Below are 23,975 nucleotides of genomic sequence, written 5' to 3' on the forward strand. Positions count from 1 at the left end.
AACAATGGGAGATTACTTGAGACACCCTCCAGCTTCATGTCTCTTATGAAGTCTTTATGATCCACGTTCAGCACAAACTTGAAAGTATCTTAAATAAGTTGCTATTTCATTAGCTAAGGCCAAGAAGCAGCTTCTGTTTTCCAAATGTTCTTTTTTTGCAGGATGCAACCGGAGTGCACCATACAGCACAGATGTGTTGAAGGAATTGACACAGCTGCACCAAGGCCAACTTGGGTGGCAAAAATCTGACATTGCAGGTTCACTATGGACCCCCAGCCAAAGTGCATGGGCCAGAGGATGCCACTCGTAGTGGAAAACCACTTGGGTCTGCAGGGGCTGTGCCACAATTTTGTGGCAATAACACATTTTTGGGAAAAATTCCACCAAAATTCTAAGTCAAATGAATGGAAAATTCCAATCTATACCATCAGCTAGTCCTTTTAGTCAGTACTTGCTGACTAGCTCTAATTACTATTATGTCAGCCATTGAGAAGTAGCCAAGCAAGACAACATTTACTGAAAATTAACACCAGAGCCAGCTGCTTTGCGGCTTATCTAGCCCTGCTGCCCTTTTTTCAGATAGATGTTGTTTAACATTGTCTTTGATTATTTACGGAGTAGAGAGGACTTTGCCCTCTGATGAGTGTCCCTTGTTCTGTTTCTTTCCAAATCCAAAACAGAAACATGCATTTATTGTTTCTGTGTTTTCTTTTTCTTTTCTTTCCAAATCAATCCTACTATTTTTGTAATGTCCATTCAGTGATATAGCTTTTTGTCTGACAATATCTCTAACACATATTTGTTGCTTTCTTTTTTTGGCCTTGCAGTCACGTTTTTTTCCTTTTCTCTAGCTACCCTCATTCACTTGCATGAACTATATGAGTTTAATGAAACAAGTTCAGAATACGGGGAATTTACAGCTCAAGGAATATGAAGAAGAGCAAAGGAGATGATGAAGGGAATTAAGGAGGAGTAACCACCAGGAAAAGATCCATGAGGATTTCAAGGACTTCGTGTCCCAGGCAGAGGTTGCAGGGTGTGCTTTGGAATGATGAGATGGGATGAAGGGGTGAGAGGATGATAAGGGCACCCCTTGGGTGCAGTGCAGGTGCCATTCATGTTCTGAGAGTCTGGCAATTGTCTGGGCCTGCTAGCAGGCAGCTACGTGAGCAGGATGGCTGGCATGGGTTATGTAGTTCTCACATGAGCTCATTAGTGCTTCATAGACCCATGTATTTTGGGCTACGATTATGCATCAGACAAATATGTAACAGTAGGAAAATCTATAGCTGCGACGATAGGAAGCATTTATACAGAGTGGTGCCATCTGGTGCACACTCCTAACAGCAGCTATACTTAGCTGCTGCACTGCATATCTGGGCTAATCCCATGCTCCAAAGAACGATGCATTCAGTGTCATGCAGATAGCCTCACTTTTAACACCAGCCATTCTCTACCCAATGATGTCTGCAAAATTCCATGAAGAAATACAAAACAGAGTATGTATCATGGTTATTGTGTCAAGAGACTGCCATGTTTGCTTTCTTGTTCAACTGTAAATTCATGCATACACACCTTTCTCTCCTAAAAGGGAGTGTAGCTTTAGTGATGCTTATATAATGACTTAGTTTGTCTCTGCTTGATTTTCAAAATATTCCTTCTCTTGCTAGCCTAAAACAGAAGAAAAAGATCTGCAGTCCTTGAAAAATTCATTTATTGTACATCAACGGATAATTTTGTAATAAAAATCCTCATTGTCAACATGACAGGACAAACAAGAAAATGCAGCATCCTCCATTTCCAGCAGTGCTAACAAGTTAGTGTGCAGTGCTAGCCTTATGCCCGCTAACAGCTGCATGTTGCTGTGAGCAATGCTTATTAACTGGAATATCTGACATGTTACAGACTCCCCACATTTATGCTGGACACCAATATATTTGTGCCACCAAAAGGCAGTGATTAGAGCTATTGTTCCATGGTTTTTCAGTTACTTTTCTTGGGGTCATCTACATTTTACATGAGACATTAATTTCTAAGTTTTCACATGCAGCTGCAGACAATAGATGTAAGCGCTCTGAAACAAACACAGTTATAATTCAGTTCTTCCATACATGTAACTCACTAATGCTAACAAGAAGAGAGGTTTTTGGGCATATTGCTATTAACTTTTGTTCACATCAAACGCTCTTCAGTACTAATGGAACATTGTTGGAATTAATTTGCTTCAAATAGAACAAAATATAGGAAACTTTAAAAAATAAATAAAGGCAAAACCAGTTAGCGTTCACAAGGAGGTATACTCTAGAGTATTAAGGATGCAGTCAGTACTCAAGTGGGTGTAAAACAGTGCTCAGAAAGACGGCAGTTGGCATGGAATATATATCTGACACACTTTTCCAGTCAATTGGTATGCCTACCCACACTTACATGCAGGCACGCACACAGACAGACACAGACACACATGGTCAATTTTATGTGAAGCTGAAGAGTGGGCAGAGGCAGCTTTAGTTGGATTTCAGAGTTCACATGTGTGCATGCAATGGATTTCTAAGTTGGAAAATAGAAACACCAATTACAGGAGACTGGATTTTCCTAAATATGTTAAACCCAATAGTTGCACCTTCCCACTAATTCCCTCTTCTACAGAGCTCCTGTCACCTCTCTTGGAGAAAAACAGTACAGAGAGCATCTGTAGAGTTCCCCATAGATCTGACAAAATACAGTCTGGAGGCTACTAGATGCTAATTAAGCATCTTTATAACATGGAACGTCACATTTTTTTTCTCTCTTCCACAGCTGTGTAGCACAATACACTTGAGATTATCAGTAATATCTTTTCCTTTACATAGCTTAATTATGCATGCTTTTGAATGCTGGCATATGCATAACTGAGCTGAGCAAGTTAGTCCAGTTCTTGGTTCATAGTGGTAATACAGAACTTTGATGCACATATTAGAAATTCTCAAGAGGAAAACATCTTGTCATTTATTGTAACATAAGTATTAAATGTCTGAACTTGTTTGTACACAGGTAACGGCCAGCGTTTGTGGCAAGTGTATTTCAAATGCTACTGAATAAAACAAGCCTTTAACAAACCCAGTTATCCAAAATATTTTCTTCAAAACAATATTAAGTGTGTGGCTGTGAAAACAGAGTGACATATAAAATAAATTTTAAAAGAAAAAAAAATCAGAAATCATGTAACAGAGGGTAACATTTTTATAACTAGAAGAAAACAAAGGATTATGTACATAAATACATATATTAATACATATAGCAAATTACAGTTTCCTGCACCGAACATTTATCAAACAGACAAGTGCTGAACAATACTGGACAGGGTGCTCAGCCACACCTTGTGGTCTCCTTAAATTCCCGTGACAATGGAAGACAAGCTTCTATAGAGGATGGAACTTGTTCAGTGATGCAAGCTCAGACAAGAATTAAAAAAGCTAAGAAAACAAAAAAACCCACCCCAGAAGTGCCTAATGTTTCCAGCAGAGACATCTTTAACAACAATACATGATTGCTCAGATGTTCTTCACTCACAGTACAGGGGCTCCTGTGTGAGAGAGCTTTATTCCATACAACAGCCATCACATGTCAAGGGAGACAAATATGGGCAACATATCTGATGCTTGGCTTTGTCCACTGGCTTGCCAAAGCTGTTGCCTTTCTGATAGACCAGTCCATGGGGAGAAGTCACTTTTTTGATCCCCTACAGAAATCATGTATTTTCTCTAGGAGCTGGGCAGCTGCTCCTATGTGCTTCATGTGCAAAACAAGGCACTAACTGGTTTTCTGGCCATTACATTTCCAGTGCTCTAGGAACTGTGTTATGAATATAATGGGAGAGAACAAAAAGGGTGGGACCAAACTATTGTTAAGGACTATGTACACAGTTACTCTTACATTTGTTTTGAAAATAGAAAGCATCCACATCACACATTTTATTCAGCCTGGCTAGAAATGCTAAGCTTGGGTCCTAATGCATAAATAACCATCCTTAGTGACATAGACTCCATTGGGTTCTAGTGTCCTACCAGAAACAGTCTTCAAAATATAGAAGTTACTAGCTAGGAATAACTGTGCCATTTTGGTGTCCTTTAGAGCACACAATACAAACATTATGGTAAGAAAAGCACTTGGTTCTTTCCACAGGTTAGTGATGTCGGGAACTTGGGGTATTGTAAATCCAGTCCATTACAATGAGAGTCATACTCACAATCATGAAGATTATGCCAACTATAAGAAAAATAAGAGCCTGTAATAGGAAAAGAAAATTGTATTAATAAAGAAAATGACTGAGCAGACTGTAGCTTAAACTTTTCCAAGAGAATCACATTTTTATAATGCCAATGCCCTGAATTTGGGCCATTCTCTGTGACTGAATCGAAGTAAAACTATACAGGGCTATGTGAATCAAAGTTAATTTTATGCAGAATTTCAATCCAAAAGAGCCAAGTTTTACAAGACTAAATCTAAAAAAAAAAATAAAATTAAAAAATCAAACTTTGTTTATATAAATAATATTACAAATTATAACCAAAGAACAGCTTATTTTCCTTTAAAAGCTGGACAATTTTCATTGCATATGCACTGTTTCCAACATCATGAACAGCTTCAGAGTTAATCCTTTACATCTTTATTAGACAAAAGATAAGCCCATCTTTCTTCTCTGAAAGCATTTCTGTATATAGTCAAGTGATCTAGGTGCTTACATTCTTCCTTTGCTCCAGTGGGGCTTTAGCTTTCAGAGTCTGTCCACACCTAACAATAATCCACCTCATAACACAAAGACAGCTATTGTATGTGATCTTTGTGCAGTGTGTGAAATTCTAGATATGCCTAGCATAGAATCATGAAGAATGTACAAAGAGACATGGACAAATATGCATAGTCTACCTCTCTAACAACAACTGTTCCAAGAGTTATCTGAGTTATCTTCAGAAATCATTTTACGGTAACAATCCATTTCTTTCATACTTGTGTCATGTATGAATTGAACTTCTTCCATTTCCATTTACTTTCTTTTTAAAAAAAAAAATAAATTAATGCATATAAAGCTGTACTTACATATGTCTGTTTACATTATGTTCCTGAATATATATATCATAAATATATTTTGATTAATTGTTCAAAGGACATATCCTCAGTGATACTGTTCAGTTTCAGGTGACTGTTAATATGAGCATTAATACACAGATACAAGATACTGCTGTAGCAGTCCAGTATAAAGACATGCTGCGTAGATAGACCTTCATGTGTATCTCCTGTCAGTGTATAGATCTGTCCGTCTGGAGAACTCTCATCCTTGTATCACTTCATTATCTTTGTAGTACAACTTCCTTAACTTAGACCTTACATCTTCCTATTAACTTATAGACAGCCTTCTAGCATGGAACAACAGCTTCGTATGCACAATTTACATATCATTTGTATAGGTGAAGATGCTAACTACACCTTAGATTCAATTAAATAAATTCCTTTTTATAGTGTTATGAGACACCTAGACACTTACTGTTGTTAATTTAGCAGTAGCAGTAGAGCTTTAAACAATTTCACTTGCACATCCTGACTCTCCTTGCTATGATGAATCTCATTGTCCAGTCTATGTTTTGGTAAGGCCCTACCATTTATGATCTGCTTTCAGACACTGCACGTAAAAAACCTTGCATTTGTGGCCAGTGGAAAGCACACACCCTCCCATCATTCTTCCTCAAAAACTGCTGCCAGAGTTCTTACCCCGATCTTCTGGGGAGACCTCATGGGCTCCTTCTTAACGAGCCGCAAGTAGAATGCAGAAGGGAGGATGAAGATCAGCATTGTGGCAGAAGAGGCACCTGGAAGCAAGAAGAAAGTTGAGTACTATGTTGTGTGACACCCTGCCAACATGGTCCGTCCACCAGGTGCAAAGAGATTGGGAATATGTGTGTAGAACTCTCTTGAGGTCATGCATGACCTTCAATTTGCATGGCTTCAACTTCAGGGGGCTTGAAAGCCCCCTGCAGAAGAGTTAGGTTTCTGTTTAAGGAATAATTTCTGTGGGTTTTATGGGGACTGACTTGGGTGGCTTCCTTTGGAGTACAATTATTCCTGTCTGCTGAGACCCATCCTCAAGTGTGGCAGAGATATCCAAGTACTTGGGTTCTCAGGGCTGAAGAGGCAATAGTTGTCTGTCTGCAAGTAGATATCTGCATATGAGCTGTTCAAATGGGGACAGACTGGCATTGAATCATAGAATGATTTGGGTTGAGAGGATTTAAAGTTCATCCAGCTCCATGGACAGAGTTGCCAGCCAATAGACCATGCTACTCATGCCTGATCAATACATTTGATCCAGGTTATAAATGCTTCAGAATCACAGGTGATTTAAAAATCATATCAAAATGTGAATGCCTTATCAGTTTTTATACTGAATTTATGTTGAATTCTTGTTCATCACCACTGACTGAAGAAAAGGGTAGATGATGTTGCACTGAGTGACATGCTTTAGTGGGCATGATGGTGATGTAACATCCACATGAAGACTGTCATACAGTCCACAAATGTTGTATGTTGCAAAAAGTATCAACACAATAAACAAAAGGTATTTATGAAACCTACCGATAAATCCAAATATGTCTTTAATAGTTGGGACAAAAATCACAAGCATGTTATTAAAAGCAAGAATTACTGCTGCAATCAGAAGGTGTCGTATCCAGCTGAATGGCCTCTTGGGAAACAGTAATGCACTGATAGATGAACGAATCTGGAAGACAAAAATAATCCAGGAAATTAAAACATTATTTTATCTTTGCATCTCACTTTTTAAATGATCTACACTGGTTACTTTTGATGTGAGAAATTCTGACCAAAGAAATGTGTTTTAGTCTTTGACTCCCTAAATGTAATCTCACTCTGGTGTAGGTTTTTGAGAACTGGGTTCACAGACTCATGCAGAAACTCAAATATTTGCTGTGTAGGAGAAAGATGAGTAAATAGAGTGTAAAATCGGGGAGATGAAATCTGTTCAACTGAAAGATGTGGTATCAGCAAAAAAAACCCAAAAAAACAAAACAAAAAAAACAACAAAAAACAACAACCACAATCAAACCAGCCCAGAGATACCCCCACTGTGAATACTAATCAGCAGGCAAAACATGCACAGGTGAAATCTGAGTTGAGTTGCTGTATTCCTGAACCTGATTCCCCTGAAAATCTCATGGGATATCTGCAATCTACTTCTGTGAAATAAAGAACATTTTTGTTTTACGTTCATTAAACGTACACACATATACATCACAATGAACTCTCTTGCCACGTGGAAAAAAGTAAATCAAATTCTAGATAAAAAAGCTGTTGCAAAAGATCCTTTTTCTTTGCTTCACTTTCTCACACAATAGAGTTGGTTTGGTTTTGGTTTTTTTTTGCTCTTTCACCAGTGAAAACGGAAAGTAGGAGAAAGGTCATCTGCAAATCCCTCTGGTGGCAGTAGATAGTGTTACTGTGAAGAACTGTGATAAGCTTAGAAGATTTGAAAGGTAGAAGGTGAAACTGGGAAAAGCTCAAGGCTTGCTTCTACTTCTGGATGAGTTTGGCTGTTCAGTATCAGTACGGCGTTCTGTCAGACTCAAAGCCTGCCGTATGAAAACACAACATCCATCTGCATATCCATGCATGCTGTATTTTTTCAGGCTGATGTGAGCGCACATTATGAAGAAGACAGGTAGCAAAACTTTTGTCTGGTCCCTGAGTTGGTGTAAAACGTCTTTACGCCACTGAAGAAACACTGCCTGCATTCCTGTTCACTTGTCAGCATCCTGTGCATTATCCCTGCTGTCATGCTGCCACTGAAGTGACATTACCAGACTGAAAATTCACAGTGAATAATGGTAAACTGACAAAGTTTTTTTGATAGCAATGCGCTGATTTCTTTCTTTTCATTATTATTATTTAAAGAATAAACTCAGACCACTTTATGAAAATGTAGCAGTTCATAGAAAAACTGCTGGTATAACTATGCTGATTGACTGGAGTAATTGATTTATCACTGATGCTGAACAGGCTGGCCTGATGGGCCACATAGAGTTGTTTGATATGTGGGCTTTAAAGAAAATTATATTTCTTCCATACACACATATGTACATATATTTAGGGCAATTAGCTCTGCAGTATATATCTTCTAATCCTTTGTATATTATTCAAACATAGAAGTAATTATATAGAAAGCTAAAAATGCAAAATAATGCTTCTGACAGATAGAAGCATTTGCAGGGCTCTCTGCTTTTCCATGAAGAGAGCTCAGCTGGTTAAGAGTCATTGGTTAAAACACAGCTTTAGGACAGATCATCGCAGTATTCTGAGCAGAATTACTTTGAAGGCTTTACCTCAGAACACATTTTTTGGCAGGCAACCTTGAATGATGACTGCTGCTCTGAAGCATTTGTCAGTGAGCCTGGAAACAATGCCTATGCAGAGCTGGTGTTTGCACCCAGGGCAATAGGAGAGCTAAACTCTAAGGCTGCTGCTCTTGTCAGACAGCGGCAGTCATGACATGGGCCAATGGGACCCCACCTTCACATGGTGCTGGGCTGAGGTCTGCTCCACTGAAGAGCACACCAGCCCCCAAACTCACTGTCTGACAGCGTTTTTTGCCTGGCTTCATTGGGAATGCACAAAAGATAGTCATGGTATAAGCTGCATGCATTCCATTGATTTTGGATGCTGTAGTGGGTACGTATTAGGAAATCTTGTAGGTGGTTTCAGTATATCCCCAGTCTTTAGTGCTTGCACTGTTAAATATAGCACAGAAAGTGCCAAAGGGAGCCAGGGCAGTTGTTCCTGATTTATTTCTGATTTATTTATAAAGACTGATTTATTTCAGTCTTTCAAAGTTTGCAACCCTAGCTGCCTAATGTGGTTGCTGTGGACAAGCTGCACATGGGACAGCTTGCCACCCTGAAACAAAACCCAGGCTTGCTTTTCTTTATATTTTCATATGCTTCTAAGCATACAAAGTTCGTGTCTACAGGCCAGCCCCAATTACATCTCCAGCAGTTCTTTTACTTACAGGGAAAAGGACAAGGGGCACAGTCAGGGTGACAGCCACCAGCACCGCAAGGCGCACAGACAGAAGGAGAGCATCAAAAGTGTACACCCTGGTGTATGTGTGAAGTAGCTCATCTTCAACTTCTCCTGCAAAAAGGAAACAGAAGGGAATAAGTCCCTTAAATGGTATCTGCACATGCAAAGGTGCAGCCAGACAAGATTAGCTCTGGCCCAGCTGCTGTCATCAGATCCATGTTATGAGCTGGGCACCAAAGAGGAATTTTCCCAGCATGACTGATACAAGTCCATCATTCAGAGACGATGATTATAGCACATCTATGAGGTGACGCTTTGTACTCTAGCTTCTCAAATGACATTCTCAAAGTCATTGTGTGAATGTGTAACCTGAGGCAAAAAATTTCTCTGATACAAGACAAAAAACGAGAACTGGGAAAATCCCTGAACCTCCACCCAAATCTCCCAGCCCTTTTGCCACAGTTGTACTGTGTCATTTACTTCTTTGCTGTAACAGAGGAACTAATGAAGTAAAAAGATGTGGCGTTTACATAAACCAGTGTGCTAATATAGGAGCTACTCTGTTTATCTACCGATTAGTCCAGTTCATCTGTATTTTCTTTATGCTAGAACGGTTTGCTCCTGTTTTTCAGTACAGATGAGGCTGAATTAACAGCATCAGAGCCAGGGTGGATAGCAGCTAACAATGTCATGTAAAACTGTTGAGCATCAGAGTATTTTTAGCGCTTCACTCTTGGCTTTTTCCAAGAGCCAAGTTTACAGCAGTTTGCTGTCTGAGCTGACAAAGCCATGAGATGCACAGCTGGACCACCTAAGAACCTGAAGGTTGAGGACTGTGTGGCCTGAGAGCTGGATAAGTCTCACTGTTTATGCAGGAGGTTACATAAAGTATATTACTTTTAAATAATACTAGTGCTTGAATTAAGGCCCACAGAAAACACGTCAACACTTCTGCCTTCATGTGGTTGATCCATCTTGTCTGTTTTGAAACAGGTAAAATTCTGCAGAGAGCAGGCCTTTGACCTACCATAGAAGGTAAGATATCCAAAGAGACCAGCCAGAAGATACATGATGAGCATGCCAGTGATGGAGATATTTGAGACATTCTGCATTCGCTTTCGGGAGCGACTGGAGTAGGAGAGAAAAAGAGTAACAGTACTATTCTTATAAGCCTCTGTTTGTACAAGAAGTACTCCGAGGAGCCTCTACTGATATTCCCTCATTGGCTAGAAAGTTTATAGCAGCTCTGTGCACTATACAAAGCTCCTGGAGCTTTGCAACAATAGCTATGCACAGAAAAGCACCAAAAAAACTTTATTTCTACTGCTTACTGAGTGACAACATGTAAACATTTTTTTTATTTTTAATTTTTTAAATATATCATTATTTCTATACTGTAAATTTCAAATGCATTTTAAACAAAAAATGGATTAGCTAACACTATATGGCTGGTAACAATAGTGAGACAAGAATATTCCTTTTCATCTACATAGCGCTGTTCTGCAGGTTCAAGTATCTCCTGTAAGTCAGCTCCTTTCTTCAGAGAACCCTCGGTTAAATATTTCTTTATAAGGAGATCTTCAGCTTACAGAACCTGGAAACAAATTCCAAATCATCTGATAATTCTTAATTCTGAGGTTAAGCATGTTAAAATAGGAGGTAATGGAGCTTAAATGGCTCCTTGAGTTTTGCAACACAAACTTCTGCAATATAATTCTTGTTGCTGAACAAGTGCATTTTCTTAGCCTTTCCCAACTATCAGCTCTGTGCTAGTTTAAGCAAATGTATTTGATTTTGATACTTGATAATCAAAATGGGGTGGGTTAAGAGTCTGTGTAAGACGCTCAAACCAATGGCATCCCAGGGAACTTTAAGAGTAAGCGACAGCTGACTCTGACGAAGAAACTCATGAAGATATTTTTAGAGACCAGAATTCTCTGTTTCAGCACTGCCTGTTGTGCAGCCAAATTCCCCATCATATTTCATGTCATTCAAAGGGCTGTCCAGACTCATCCTTTACTTAGTAAATATTAATGCAGCTCTATGAACATCAGTTCTTTGTCAGTTCTTTGACTAAAGCAAAGCTGATATCTGTTTACTATGGTGCAAAATAAATCATTATCAGGTAGGTGCCTATACACCAGCAATCAAGGCAAAACAGGAAGAAAGTAATCTCTGCTATGGTTAACTGGAAGTACGGGACAAAATTTAAGAACCTTACTCTTTCAGTTCACTGTATATTGGTAGCACCTCAGGGTGGCATACGAATGCAAATGCCAGGATGGGAATTGCATAGGCAGTCTGTAAAATAAAGCTCCCATTAGTAAGAACGGTCACTGCTATAAGTCTCTGACTTTTGGCAGGCAGCAGTTTAGCTGTGGTACAAACAGAAAAAGGCAAATTCGACAGAATTTCCCTTACCCGTGAGTTGAACACAAAGTATTTGGGCTGACACGAGTCACTGCTGTCGCTGTGTGCTTCATATTCTACACCACTTCTGAGGAAAGTATCTCTAGGCTCCTCAAGGCCTGGCACATGCCCAGCTGTGTTGTCCATCATGAAATTCACCCCAGAACTGAGAGTCTCATTTGGTAACATGACCAGGTGCATTGGCAGTGTGATGTTGGTGGCTGTCCAATTTCCAGCCCCATGATCCATGATGGGGAGCGGACAGGGTACTTGAAATTTCTTGAAGATTACCTGCAAAAGAGTAGGCAACGTCATCAGTAGAGTACTTCTATGTGAGACTAAATTTACAGCCATGATAAACCATCAGGAACAAAGACAGGCACAGAAGAAGGAGAAGCGAAAGAGAGGGAGCATGAAATTAAATACTATCACTTCTACTTCTCCAGCAAATAATTGCTGTTATTCTGGTTCTGCTGTTGCTCTGCTTTATGTTTTATAGTTTCAGGTGCTGCTTTTTAATTTGATCTCTTTAATTCTGGTTTTATTCAGCACTCTGTTGATTTGATTCACTTGCATGTACTATTCTAACATCCACATTAAATTGGTAAGGGATTTATTAATGCTGTGCAGTTTACAGGCTCTATATTTGCTTAGAGGCAAGTCCTGAACAACCACCTACCACACTGACAAAGAAAACCATACACGTCAGCGAAAAACCGCTCGTATAACCAAGATAACCTATGAAGCAAAAAATAAATAAATAAATATATAAATATAATTCAACTACATATAAATTCACAATCCTAATAGAAATAGGAAAGGAGATTTAGTGGGATATTAACCTTACCTAATGTTTTTAGAAGTGAAAGGGGAAGAATAATCACAACTGTTACAAGTATGACGAGGTAGTTCCCATTTAGGTACCATTCACTAAAGAGGGGAAATAAAAGATAACAAACATTACCATTGACATCATAGTAAAATTTTTTTTGTCTTGGGCTCAGGTTAGGCAAAGGTACCTACCCAGAATTCTCCTCAAGCTTCATAAATGCTCTGATCACTTCAGGAAGTTCGTATTTAATGATAAAGAGGTAGCTTGACATTGCTGAAAATCAAGCAAACACTTTCAGAGAAAACAGAACAACTCCAACAAAAATAATTTGTTTTAAAAAGCATTGATACTACATGAAAAGCATACAGTTTCAATAAATCAGATTTTGCTAAAATACAGAAAGAATTTTATTCAAATCACAATACAAATAAAGAAATGCTAAAGAGAAATTTTTCTCTTATAAACATGTCCTGAATGGCATCTAGCATTTAGTTTTAGATTACAACAGCTACTACTAACTTAACAACATATTCAAATCACTGTTATGAAATTTACATCTGTAATTTTTCCTTTTGTTTTCCTTCTTTACATGTTGCTTTTCCAATGGACACCATCCACCCACATTTTGTAGAAAATTCGGCTGTCACTTACTCCAAATCTCTTTGTCCTTCTTGTCCCTTCAATTTCTAATTTTTTTCTCCAAATACTCTACTACACATATCTAAAAGGCTGGTTTTTAAGATTGTTGGCAGAAGGATAGCCTTCCATACATCTCATTTAAATATATTGGCAGAAAGCAGACATTTAATCTTACATTGGCCACAGAGAGTTCTTTGGAAGACAGCCTGGACAAGTTGAAAACCACTGGACTACAGGAAAGAGGTATTCCTCTCTATCAGGGAAGTGTACATGTTTGGAGAATGAATGGAATATCACAGAATAGGATATTTCATGAATACAATTGAATAAAGCTATTGCAATAGATAGATATGAACCAGCTCTGTCTAGGCAGAAGAGTAGAAGTCAGAACTATGCACTTCTTTTAGGTGAGATTCATCTTTTCTAACCTCAGGCAGATGGCTAGCCTGTGCCACAGTCAATGAAGAGAACTGGCCAAGCCACTTTAGTCATCTCTGAAGTACCTGCATTGCTTGTGCAGATTTCTTAGGCAACAAGCTTTTAGCAGACATCACCGTGTCATCTGAAACCAAGCAAGATTTCCTTTTGCCTTCCTTTGTTAATAACATGTGTTGTATTCTGGTCATCTCTGATGACATTTAGTCAGAGAGAAGGAAGTACTTCTGTTTTATAGAAAAACATAGGAAGTTAGAAAACTTTTTTCTAAAACCTTTTTACCCTTACCTCCAATATTCTGCATTGTAACCGAAATGAAAACACTGCACTTCCCAGGCCATCCAAATGCCTTTTCTCCCAGCTTCTCATATATTAATGAACCTAAAACAAAACCAAAACACCAAAATAAATAAGAGCCATGGGCCACATGGCCTACATTCCAAGATAAAAAATGTGCGCACAATAGGGATTTTTTTGTCAGTCATAACCTGATCTTCATACCTCCTTCTTTTGATGTCTTCAGTAAGAGGTGGACTGAGTAGAGTGACAGCAGTGCAACGCTGAGCAGCAGAACTCTGTAAGGCAAAACAAAAATCATAATCTCATGCACAACATTAGAGGTACTCTGTTAATTTGAATGGATGCTAGCTTGTTTCTAAGTTCAGTGTGTAAACACTTCTAGAAAGTGTGCGCCTAGTATCAGGACTCCTGGTACAAATTACATAGGTACAGGTTAGCTGTAGGTTTCTCATGGCTGAAGTTGCACCTTTGACACTTCAAAAGCCTCCCAGTGTTTGCTTAATTCCAGACAGGTGCCAATTTATTCCACAGAAGCATAGTGCTATGTTTTAGTAAAACTTGATAAAAATAAGCAGATCTCAGGTCTCTGGAGTCATCTGTTCAGTGGCCTCTTATTTTATCTCTCCTTGTACAGATTTGTAAAAAAATAATCCACAAATCTAAACTGTGACTGTGACAAATTCACTGCCAACTTCAGCTTAGACTTCTATTTTACTGAGTACTGTGAGGCTGTAGATCTTAGTTTCAGATGCACGCTTTGCAAAGTACGAGTATATAAAGAATCTTACCTAATGCTAAAGTGTGGTATGACAGTGGAAGATGTGCTTTTGCAGCACTTGCAGCATTCCCTTCTAACTTAGTCTACTTATAAGTACTGGTGCTTGCCTTCATTAATTCTTATAACTGCCATGTTCCTTCCACACGTTTGCATCCTTTGTGATTTCAGATACCATCCTCTAACAGAATGCTGGTGAAAAATGTATTGCATGGCATTTTCAGTGCATAAGATTGTAGTCAACATATCTTACTACCACAACTATCTTGCTGTCAGCCTGCATAAGCACTGGAAGGAGATGTGATGATAACATGACAGAGCTAGGAAATACCAGCTTTACTGATATGCCTTATTCTATAGCTGAATAGATTTTCATTCTTCAGAACACAAAGCTTCGTACAAAAATGGGAGACACCGAAAATCAATTCTTTGTAAATGAATTATAGCCGAAGAAGAGACATTTGTTTAGTGGTCAGGTGGTGGTCACCAGACCAAGTTGCTTTCTCTAAGAGAGATGGACAATGCTACAGACTTTTGAGTGAGTAGATTTGACTCTCATGCTGTGGGCTCATGCTGTCCAGTAAGGGGAGCTCATGTCTGAGTTTGCAGTTTATCTTTCCAAAATGGCATCTTCCTTGATGACATCCATCCAGCTTTGATACAAAGACATGGCTTCTGAGTCCTGGCACACGGGGTGAAGCTACTTTAGTAAACTAAAGCCATCCTGGTCAAACTTTCTAAACCCTGCAAGGCAGCAGAAGAGACACTCTGGTGTGTGCTCCATGCCTGTGCAAACCTCCTCTGTGGGAGAGGAAGGTAAAATGGGAGCTCCTTAGGAGATTCTGAGTTTTAGAAACCCTTTTCTCAACTTCACCCTGTAGAAAATCTTCCAGTACTAGAGCAGTTGGGCAGCATGAGAATTGTAAATTAATTGCTGCCAGTATAGTCAAAATTAGAATTAATGTACAGCAGCTTCCATTTAGTAGATGGAATTTTTCTGTCCTACTAACATCACAATCTGTGAAAACAGAGGAACTTCCAGCAAGAGTATGCATGCCACAGGGGTAACTATATCCTCACACAGCTCTTCAGTTTTATTTAAAACACTTTCCTCTGCCAGAAGGAAGAATGTTCTCATGCACAAAGTATGGAAGTAGGACAGAAAAGAAAATGAACTGTGGGGTGGAGACATCCTTTGTTTTTGTTATATGACTCCATAGGATTGCTGTAGCATAACTACAGGCTTGCACTCTGCTTTAGCACTGATAGTAGAGCTAATGCCATTAGGCTCACTTCAGACTTTTTTTTCAACCACTCCTTTGGATGAACAGATCCTGAAGAACAAAAATATTGCAAGGGTAATTTTTTCCCCTCAAATCTTGGTATATTATTATTTTCTCTCTGGCGATAATCTGTGACAATACTGGTTAGCACAAGTGCTCAGAGAAAGCTGGGGAAAAGGAATCCTACATTTTCCAGAGTCTACTGCACTCGGTTATAGAACAGAGTTTTGTTTTTGTATCTGAAAAAACTGTATTTAACCACTTGAGTACAGGTGTTGGGAAACACTTCTCCAGGAGTGTGGCAGCATTTGCATCTACAGTTAATGTTCAGTTACAGATTCTGCTGGCAAAAAAGGAGATGTTTCTTAGCAACTGGGAGATATGTGTAGCACTGCAAATGTTGTTGCTGTTCTAGTTAAAAGACATACAGAAGAAAAAAGCCATATAGAGATAGCCATGCAGCCTGATTTAAAGGCTTCCTAGAGTTCAATAATGTAAAACAATGACCTTATGTCATATGGTACCATCATATTGTGTTCTAACCTAACAGAGGATTAAAATTGAGGCCACAGTTAAGATTAAATACATTTATTAATAAACACTACAAACCCCACTAACTTTTTGTAGAACCTCTCTCATTTCATAGGATTATCCATAAATTAAAAAACTTCATATGACTATCTGTTACTGTCTATCACATCTCATTTTGTATAGATAAAATATCTCAGCCACATTCCTCTGCTGTCATCTGTGCACAGAGTATGAATGGAACTGGAGGAGCAACATCAAATCTGAATAAATCTGTGCAGGCCTTTGCGATCAAAGCCTATTGCCTTTTCAGACCTATGTCAAATACTATTCTCCCATTTCTAAATAGTGATTAGATAGTTAGGACGGTGTAAATGTGTGATTTACTCATGTGTGATTTACTCATATGTGATTTATTGCCGCTGTGAACTTCCCATAAGGTACCAGTAAGATTGGTGTTGTTATTTTAGGACAAGTATGCTGTTCTTCCTCCCTTCTTCCCTTCCCCTCCTCCCCCTTTTTTTTTTTTTTTTTTTTTAAAACTACACAGCATCCATTGTCAGTTGTGTTCCTGACATAAAACGGAGCTAAAACAAGGGAAAAAAAAGGTTTGTCTGCTGTGGATGGTTTCTTGTGGTGCAGCTAAAATATTTTCATTACAAAAGCTCTTAGAAAACATTTCAGCTAAAAAATATTATTCTTAAGCTTGACTTACCTTTCTAACCACAAAAGAAAATTAGCTCTACATTAATTCTTATGTTCTATTCATTTTCTTTCTATGTACTTACACAAAAAGGATGATTCCTGTGTTGGCCATGGCATAGGCCAGCCCTAGAATGCCACTGCCCATGATGGCATTGCTGAGGTTGAAGGAGGACATGCCAAAGGAAGCTCTGCCCCGGTGCTGTAGGAAGCAAGAACAAAGATGTCTATTAGTTTGCATTTTACTGGGTGCAATAAGTTAACTGTTCTCACTACTGTTGTTTTCCTTTACTGCTCTCAATCTTTAGAGGTGGAGCCTTTTGAAATCAAAAGACTGCTGTGGTAGAGGAGCCACAGTTGGCTGCGTGTTGACCAACTTCAACAGAAACACACGTTACTATCAGGTAGCTTTCCCAGTTATTGGCTTAACAAATGGATTACTTTTCAACAGGTAGGATGTGCTGCTTTCTCTGTGGAGCTAAAAATGTGAGAGAAGAGGCAGCAGTGGTTGAATGGGAAGGAGATCAGTGTGGATCAGGCTGGAGAAAGAGAGTGGGAGAGGATAAAAACCGTGAGGGAGTCACATCTGCCACTGAGTGGGAAGGGATGGGGGGATATGGCTCTCAACGTTAGCTTGCAGTCACAATAATAATTATTTTTTTTCTTTAATCAGGTGCATTTATTTGAACAATCCTAATAAAACATGTAACACGACCACTAACATTACCCTTTGCTTTGTCTTCAAATCCAAGATAACTTTGAATAAAGTTAAATGCTGAGCACAGGTACACACACGCCCATCCCAATTGCACATAGAGATGTCTAAGGAGCTGGAAGAGTGCTGTTTGTGTCACGTTCAGCATCACAGAATTTATCAGGAGAGTCCCTTCTTTAACATAATGCAACTGGGTTTTGATTTGTTTACATGAATGCTGGAAACAAGCACTAAAAACGCCAGGGCCCACCTCTGTCTTAAATGGGAGAAAGAAAGTTTCTGTGAACCAGAACTCCTATCAGGAATAGGCGTGTAGATCCACCTTGGGCTGGATATCTTGAGTGGGACTCCATGAGTGCTGTACTGAGCGTGATCTAAGGAAATTTTTCTTATTGTTTGGAAAGGGAAGATCTAGTTTTAGTTGCAAGACAACAGAAATTTGCTGCACTAACTTAGAAGATGTTTGCTTACTGTTCTAAAGTGAAGATTATGCTGAACAAGCTCCTGAGTAACTTTGTTTACTGAAACTTTTGGAAAATGATTCAGGTTCATAGGATTTAATTGTAATTACACTTAAAAATTAATACAACTTACATATTCTTCACCATAGTCTTCCAATTTCTTTTTATCCAGATATCCATTTGTAAGGAACTTCTGACTTTCTGCATCATCACTAGCAAATGGACTAAACACAAAGAAAAATGAGAAAACATGAGGTAAGGCCTATGACACATTATATGCCTTTTGTTATTAGGGGAGGAAAGTGCCCTGCAGCTGCCTTGCTGGAAATGGGTTCAGTGAGTGAGGAACTGGAGGCTGATGGCTGGTTTTGAACATCTTCTTGAGGCTGCACAGAGGCTGGCAGCATGATGGGTTCTGCTGTATGTGCCTGAGCATCTCCTGGTGGGAACTGCTGTGCTCTATCCCCTGCCCTGGACAGAGCTGCCTCCTCCCAGATGGCTGCAGCATGTGCTTGGCTTGCACTAACCTACTACTGATACGTGGGTATCAGTTTCCACATTGATTTGTGTGGGTGGGAGGTGCCAAGATTGGAATGGGGAGTCTGCAAAGGTCACTCAGGGTGGTGGTAGCACTGAGCACCCTGGGCTGCCCCTGCTGTGCTGGGCACTGTATCTGTAGAGCAGAACAGGGAGGCTGGGACTCAGGGAGACACTAGCTAAGCAATCACACTAATTTAAGTGTATTACTTAGAAAGTGTTTTAAGTTCCAGATGCCATTAGTGAAGCTTGTTTATTGATTACTGCTTTTTCGCCAGAACAGATGAGTCTTCCCACTTAAATGCTTACCTCCTAATTGCAGCCTTTTCAGAGTCAATCAGCTCTGTGTAGTTGTCTTCCAGGCTTTCCCCGCTGTTGCTCTGCTCTTCGAGTTCAATGTTGACATTTTGCTGCTCCATGCGATCCATGGAGTGGTCAGCGATTTCCAGCATGCGGTCTCTTCTTCAGGGTAAACAGGACTGCAGTGCCCGTCTGTGGGTTCTCCTTACCATGGGGAGCTGCCAGAACACTCTGTTCTGCAAACAACACACAACAGGACTCATTAGAGTTTTCCTCAAATTAGATAAATGACTGTGAATCGTTGGGGTTGTGTTTGTTCTTTGTAAATAGCATTAGGAAAGGAGACTGTTGCAGACTGGGAAAATTCTGGGCAAGCACAATGTTCCTTTATATGCTGGCACTTGGCCCTTCTGTCTCCCTTGAAATGGGGAGTGTAGTGGCCAATAGACACATCTGGCAAAATTACAAATCCAGGTGAAAGTAGTTACTGGAATTGCTGATTTTGCATTGCCAGAGGATGGTGGTGCAGAAGAAATCACTGTTAGAAGTGAAGAGTACATCAGTGTTTTGCTAACACTGCTTCCAAACGTATACACTCAAAAGAAATTCTCAGTGTTTTGAATCATTTGTTGTGAAATGAATGTTGTCACAAGTTTAGATGCCATGGTGATTCATCCCCTACCCTGGATTCTATTTGTAAATATGGGCATATCTGCATTATCGCTATTTTGATAATTAGGAGGTGCAGTTCTCATACAGAAGTTTCTGTGATTATGTGTCCAGCCCTCACTTGCCCCACAGCTGGGAGCTCTGGCTCACACAGGGTTATTACACAGATAAAAGTCTTATGATCTTTACTCTTATTAGAAAAAATCCAGCTTTTAAAAAATGGTATGGATAAATGCTCAGCTCTCTTTCTGGAGGTCTATATATTCTATAGGCTAATTTGTATCTGGGTCAACGGAAGCTGTGCAAACCAAAGAACTTCACCTCCGGGATTTCATCAGCCTCTTGTTACAGTCTGCAAACACACATTTACATTCATCTGCTTATTTCCACATTCAGGAGGAAAATACTTTGCAAGAAACCTTCCAGTTTTACAACAATTTTCCCTTCCCAAAGATAATCCTTGAGGCACGTTATGTCTCAGCCTGGGAGACAACAGAGCAGGACACGGAGGGAGTGAGCAGAGACTGGGCAGCATTGCAGTCCCTGTTCTACCTGTGCCAGCCCTGCAGCCTCCCAGCCCTGCAGCCTCCCAGCCCTGCAGCCTCTACCTCGCAGGTGAGCAAACTGGTCGGTGCCATTTCCTTTCTCATAAATACCAAACACTAAGTACAGACCAACAATGTATAACAACATCAGAAAACACTGCTACTAATAATTTCCACGTCTGATCCTCCATAGCACTAAAACTACAATTTCTCCTGGTTTTGCATTTGTGGATATACAATCTCTCTTGATGACCAGACCTTCACTATCACATGCTGTCCTTAAGAGCATCTGCAAATGTATCTATAGTGGCAAAATGTTAGAGTGCACAGGCTTAAAATGCAAATGTAAACTTTAAACACCAGTCCTGGAGGCTAAAACTGACCCTGGGCCAGAAAATAGAGTCATCCTCCTTACTTCTTACTAAAACCATCCACCCAGATCAGACAACTGAAAAGGAAAAGCAATATCAGAGTGCATTTCAAGGTTTCCTACCAGAGATCGCAGCTCTGTTTACTCCTTTCTGCTGCCACTCGGGGAGTGCGAGTGTGGGTGAGAACAGCAGGCAGTGCAGCTGGCAGGCTCACATTCCTGAAACCTGGGGATTCTGCCCAGTCAGGGTATGAATAACGCCGGGAGAATAAAAAAAATTAAAAAACCCAAAGCCGTCCCAACTGCAGCTTCATTCACAAAACCTTCAAATACAAACGCTGCCCTGTCCAAGGAAGAGAGCTGTTCCACTTCCTGATGCTTATTTTGAGTTTAATGCCTAAAAACCAAACAGGCACGTCTGCTTGCACTTAGCCCTATTCTGATCAAATCTCCTCTGTGTGCACTGCCTGCTGCTCGTCAGAGAAATGTCTTTTCCAGATGTGGCAGTCCAAAGCATACACATCTTCAAAGAGTTGGACATGGGAGAAGTAATCAAAAAAAATTTGCTAGGAGTTGAGTTACACAGAGGTTAGAATGAGGAGGAAATTCTGTACAGCACAGCAAACAGTTTGGAAGGGGGAAAAAAATTGACTAGAAATACATGTTACAGCACAAGAATCGTTTGGACATTGTCCTGTCAAACATTTACACAAGTGAATAATCTGACTTATGGGCGTCATCACAAGAGACTGTGGAATTACTGCATAAAACAGGAATTTTCCAGTAGAGCCACGAGCCCTCAGATGGCAATGTTAGGTCTACCGAGAGCACAGTGACTTGCAGTTGTCACTTATTAGGGAGCAATTGGTAGAGATACAGGGGTCTGTATGACCATGAGATGAAAGTCGTTGACATAAATGGGGGCAGGATGAGATCCACAGACCATACTTAGTTAGATTTTAATCCTGCTGCTACCTCCAACATTAACAGCAACAAGGTGTGCCTTTTATCTTCAGCAGAACTTTGAAGAGCTGCCTATTAGTTGGTGGAAAACTGTCTTATGATATGATTAGTTTTACAAAAAAATCACAAACCTGAAGGGTTTGGGAGGATGCTGAGGCCTATTATACAAGCAGCATATTCTCCTCTTGTACCTAAGAAGGAGCAAGCAAGCAAAGAGGACCACCGCCACCACTCTGCATGATAGCACAACTCGTGGGTTGCTTCTGTACCTGTGAGATGTTATTTAGGAACAGGGAGACATGCTAGTTGGCTGCATAAAGGTGGAAGCATCTGAAGTTCTGTAGACTGGTAGTCAGGTGATTGCTGCCCCTGGGTGATGGCCAGGGCCAGGCGCAGGGCCACATATCAGAGCATGGCCACCAAGGCCAGCAAGGCTTGGGTCTTGCCAGAACAGAACTCATCACATGAGGTGATCTTGACATAAATCAAAGGTCATCTGCTTCAGCTCCTCTGAGACTTAATGCTTTCTGCTTCATAAATCTGAATTTGTCACCTAAAACTCATTGGAAGAACCTAAACCCATCATAATCAACCCTGATTCCTCCTCCTACAGAGGGATTCTGTAAGTCTGCAAGTAACCGAAAATCTCTCCACTTCTTTTTCTTCCACTTAAAATTGATACATTTTCCCTTAGGCTTTCCTGTAAAAAAACTCCATTAGCACTACATCATTCCTTGAACTTGGCTTTATTCTTTCCTTTGTCATTCTGCTGAACAGAAAGACGTATGGCATTAAAATGGAAATACTGGTTGCAGAAGTGATCTGCCCACTGCTAGAGGAAAGCTATTAATTCCTATACAACTATTTTCCTGTTCAAATACTGAGTACCGTTATTTGTTGCTTATTAAATAACGGTTTTCAGAAATCACTCAGAAATCAATAAATTTATTTGGCATTTGGTATCACAGTATTACTGATTTCCATTTGATCTGCAGTTGGAACATTTAGAGAATGGCTATCAATCACAAATAACGTCAGGTTACAGATACAACTAACAACATTTTTGCAGGTTTTACAGTAGCAAGATTTGTAAGCTCCACAGCGGTATCTGGGTTAGCAGACTTAGCCAGATTCCTCATCTTCCTGACAGCTTACAATATTATTGTCTGCACAGCTATTTCAAAACGAAATGTGTTATCACTGTGAAATTAACAATTAAAATGCAAAGTCTGCTTCCACAAATTCATTTATTTTCTGGAATGTTAGCCAAGTAAATCAAGAGCCTTGAAGTTAGGCAAGGGCTCCAAAGGCAAGCAAGCATTTCTTAATAGTCTGGTCAATTTTAGACACCTCCTGCTACTTCTGTGGTTGTTTACATTTTGTTCTTCTGTTGAGGAAAAAAAAAAAAAAAAAAAAAAAAAAAAAAAAAAAAGAAAGAGGGCTATATTTCATTTTGGAAGAAACACCACAAATACTTGCCAACATAAATCACCATGTCAGTAAATCTTAAGGAGCCCATCTTTCATCTTGCACTTTAATTTACAGATTAATTGATTGCATTTCTCATTTGTAATTTTGGAAGGTGTGGACAGTGTCTAAAATGAATTGATCATACATTAGAGAGAAAAATGGTAGGTTTACCTGTGGGCTGAGCTGGTTCTCTTGCTTGCCGAGTGAGTTCTATCTTTTAGAATTTGCACCTTTGTTGAAAAGTTTGCTTGTGTGCAACCCACAGCAGTTGGACAGTGATTTAAAGACAAATGGGAGTGTATCAGTTGAACCAATCAACAGCAGCTACACCCCAACAACTCCCTTTGACAAACTTGCGTCAGCTTTAAAAAAAAAAAAAAAAAAAAGGTTTAAAAAAAAAGGTGAATCAGTTTATTGGAGCACACTGAGGGCAAACATCTCTCTTCCAGAGCTATTTGCTCTCAGACAGAACTTAGCGCTGTTACAAAACGTGTATCTGCAGAATGCTTCACCCAGGCTTGACTGTGCTTTCATTTGATAATCTTGAGTTTTGAGTGACCCACGCGCATTCAACTTGCAGTAGCACTATAGTGATAAGCCTTAAAAATGGCATCTGGGAGAAGTAGCTCAGGGCTCCCACACAGCTCTTATCTCTGTGGTGCAGACACATGTTGAGATGGCCACGAGGTGTGCAGTGCAGGGCTGGGTCGGAAGTGTGCGACTGCCGACAGGTGCCTGACCTGTGCCTTAGTTTCCCAGTTGAAATATTTACCATAATAGCAATTGCTAGGCATATGCCAAGTGTTATTCATTTAACTGCAAGATAGAGCTGTGGAGTAGTAATTTCATTGTTTGCAATGAGTCTTTTCTACTTCAGAATTTACTACATTTTATCCAATTAGATAATGACCATAATTAAAAAACAAACAAACAAGCAAACAAACACCTCTCCTATTCCTTACCTCCTTCCCTCCCT

General features: G+C 39.7%; 1 protein-coding gene and 1 long non-coding RNA gene across 3 annotated transcripts in view; one reads left to right on the forward strand and one right to left on the reverse strand.

The window, feature by feature from the left end:
- LOC107309946 overlaps positions 1-11,587 on the forward strand; it is a 57,132-nt gene extending 45,545 nt beyond the window's left edge. The window contains exon 5 of the long non-coding RNA XR_001553405.2: positions 10,060-11,587. This is a non-coding gene — a long non-coding RNA (uncharacterized LOC107309946). The remainder of the gene's footprint in view (positions 1-10,059) is intronic.
- SLC38A4 (solute carrier family 38 member 4) lies at positions 1,698-23,293 on the reverse strand. Of its 2 annotated transcripts, none has more exons than XM_015855121.2 (16): positions 23,171-23,293; positions 18,992-19,218; positions 18,279-18,369; positions 17,056-17,171; positions 13,883-13,956; positions 13,670-13,762; positions 12,499-12,580; positions 12,323-12,405; positions 12,155-12,213; positions 11,488-11,766; positions 11,288-11,367; positions 10,094-10,194; positions 9,053-9,177; positions 6,607-6,751; positions 5,746-5,843; positions 1,698-4,264 (listed from the first exon to the last, which is right to left on the reverse strand). In XM_015855121.2, the coding sequence occupies exons 2-16, from the start codon at positions 19,132-19,134 to the stop codon at positions 4,163-4,165; spliced, it is 1,671 nt and encodes a 556-aa protein (XP_015710607.1). In that variant the 5' UTR covers positions 19,135-19,218; positions 23,171-23,293; the 3' UTR covers positions 1,698-4,162. The 2 variants fall into 2 exon arrangements, with proteins under 2 accessions (XP_015710607.1, XP_015710614.1); XM_015855128.2 differs by lacking the exon at positions 23,171-23,293 and adding an exon at positions 20,690-20,807.
- Between the last annotated feature and the right edge of the window lie 682 nt (positions 23,294-23,975).

Source organism: Coturnix japonica, chromosome 1 (assembly GCF_001577835.2).
Source record: "Coturnix japonica isolate 7356 chromosome 1, Coturnix japonica 2.1, whole genome shotgun sequence".
In the NCBI taxonomy this organism is placed as follows: domain Eukaryota; kingdom Metazoa; phylum Chordata; class Aves; order Galliformes; family Phasianidae; genus Coturnix; species Coturnix japonica.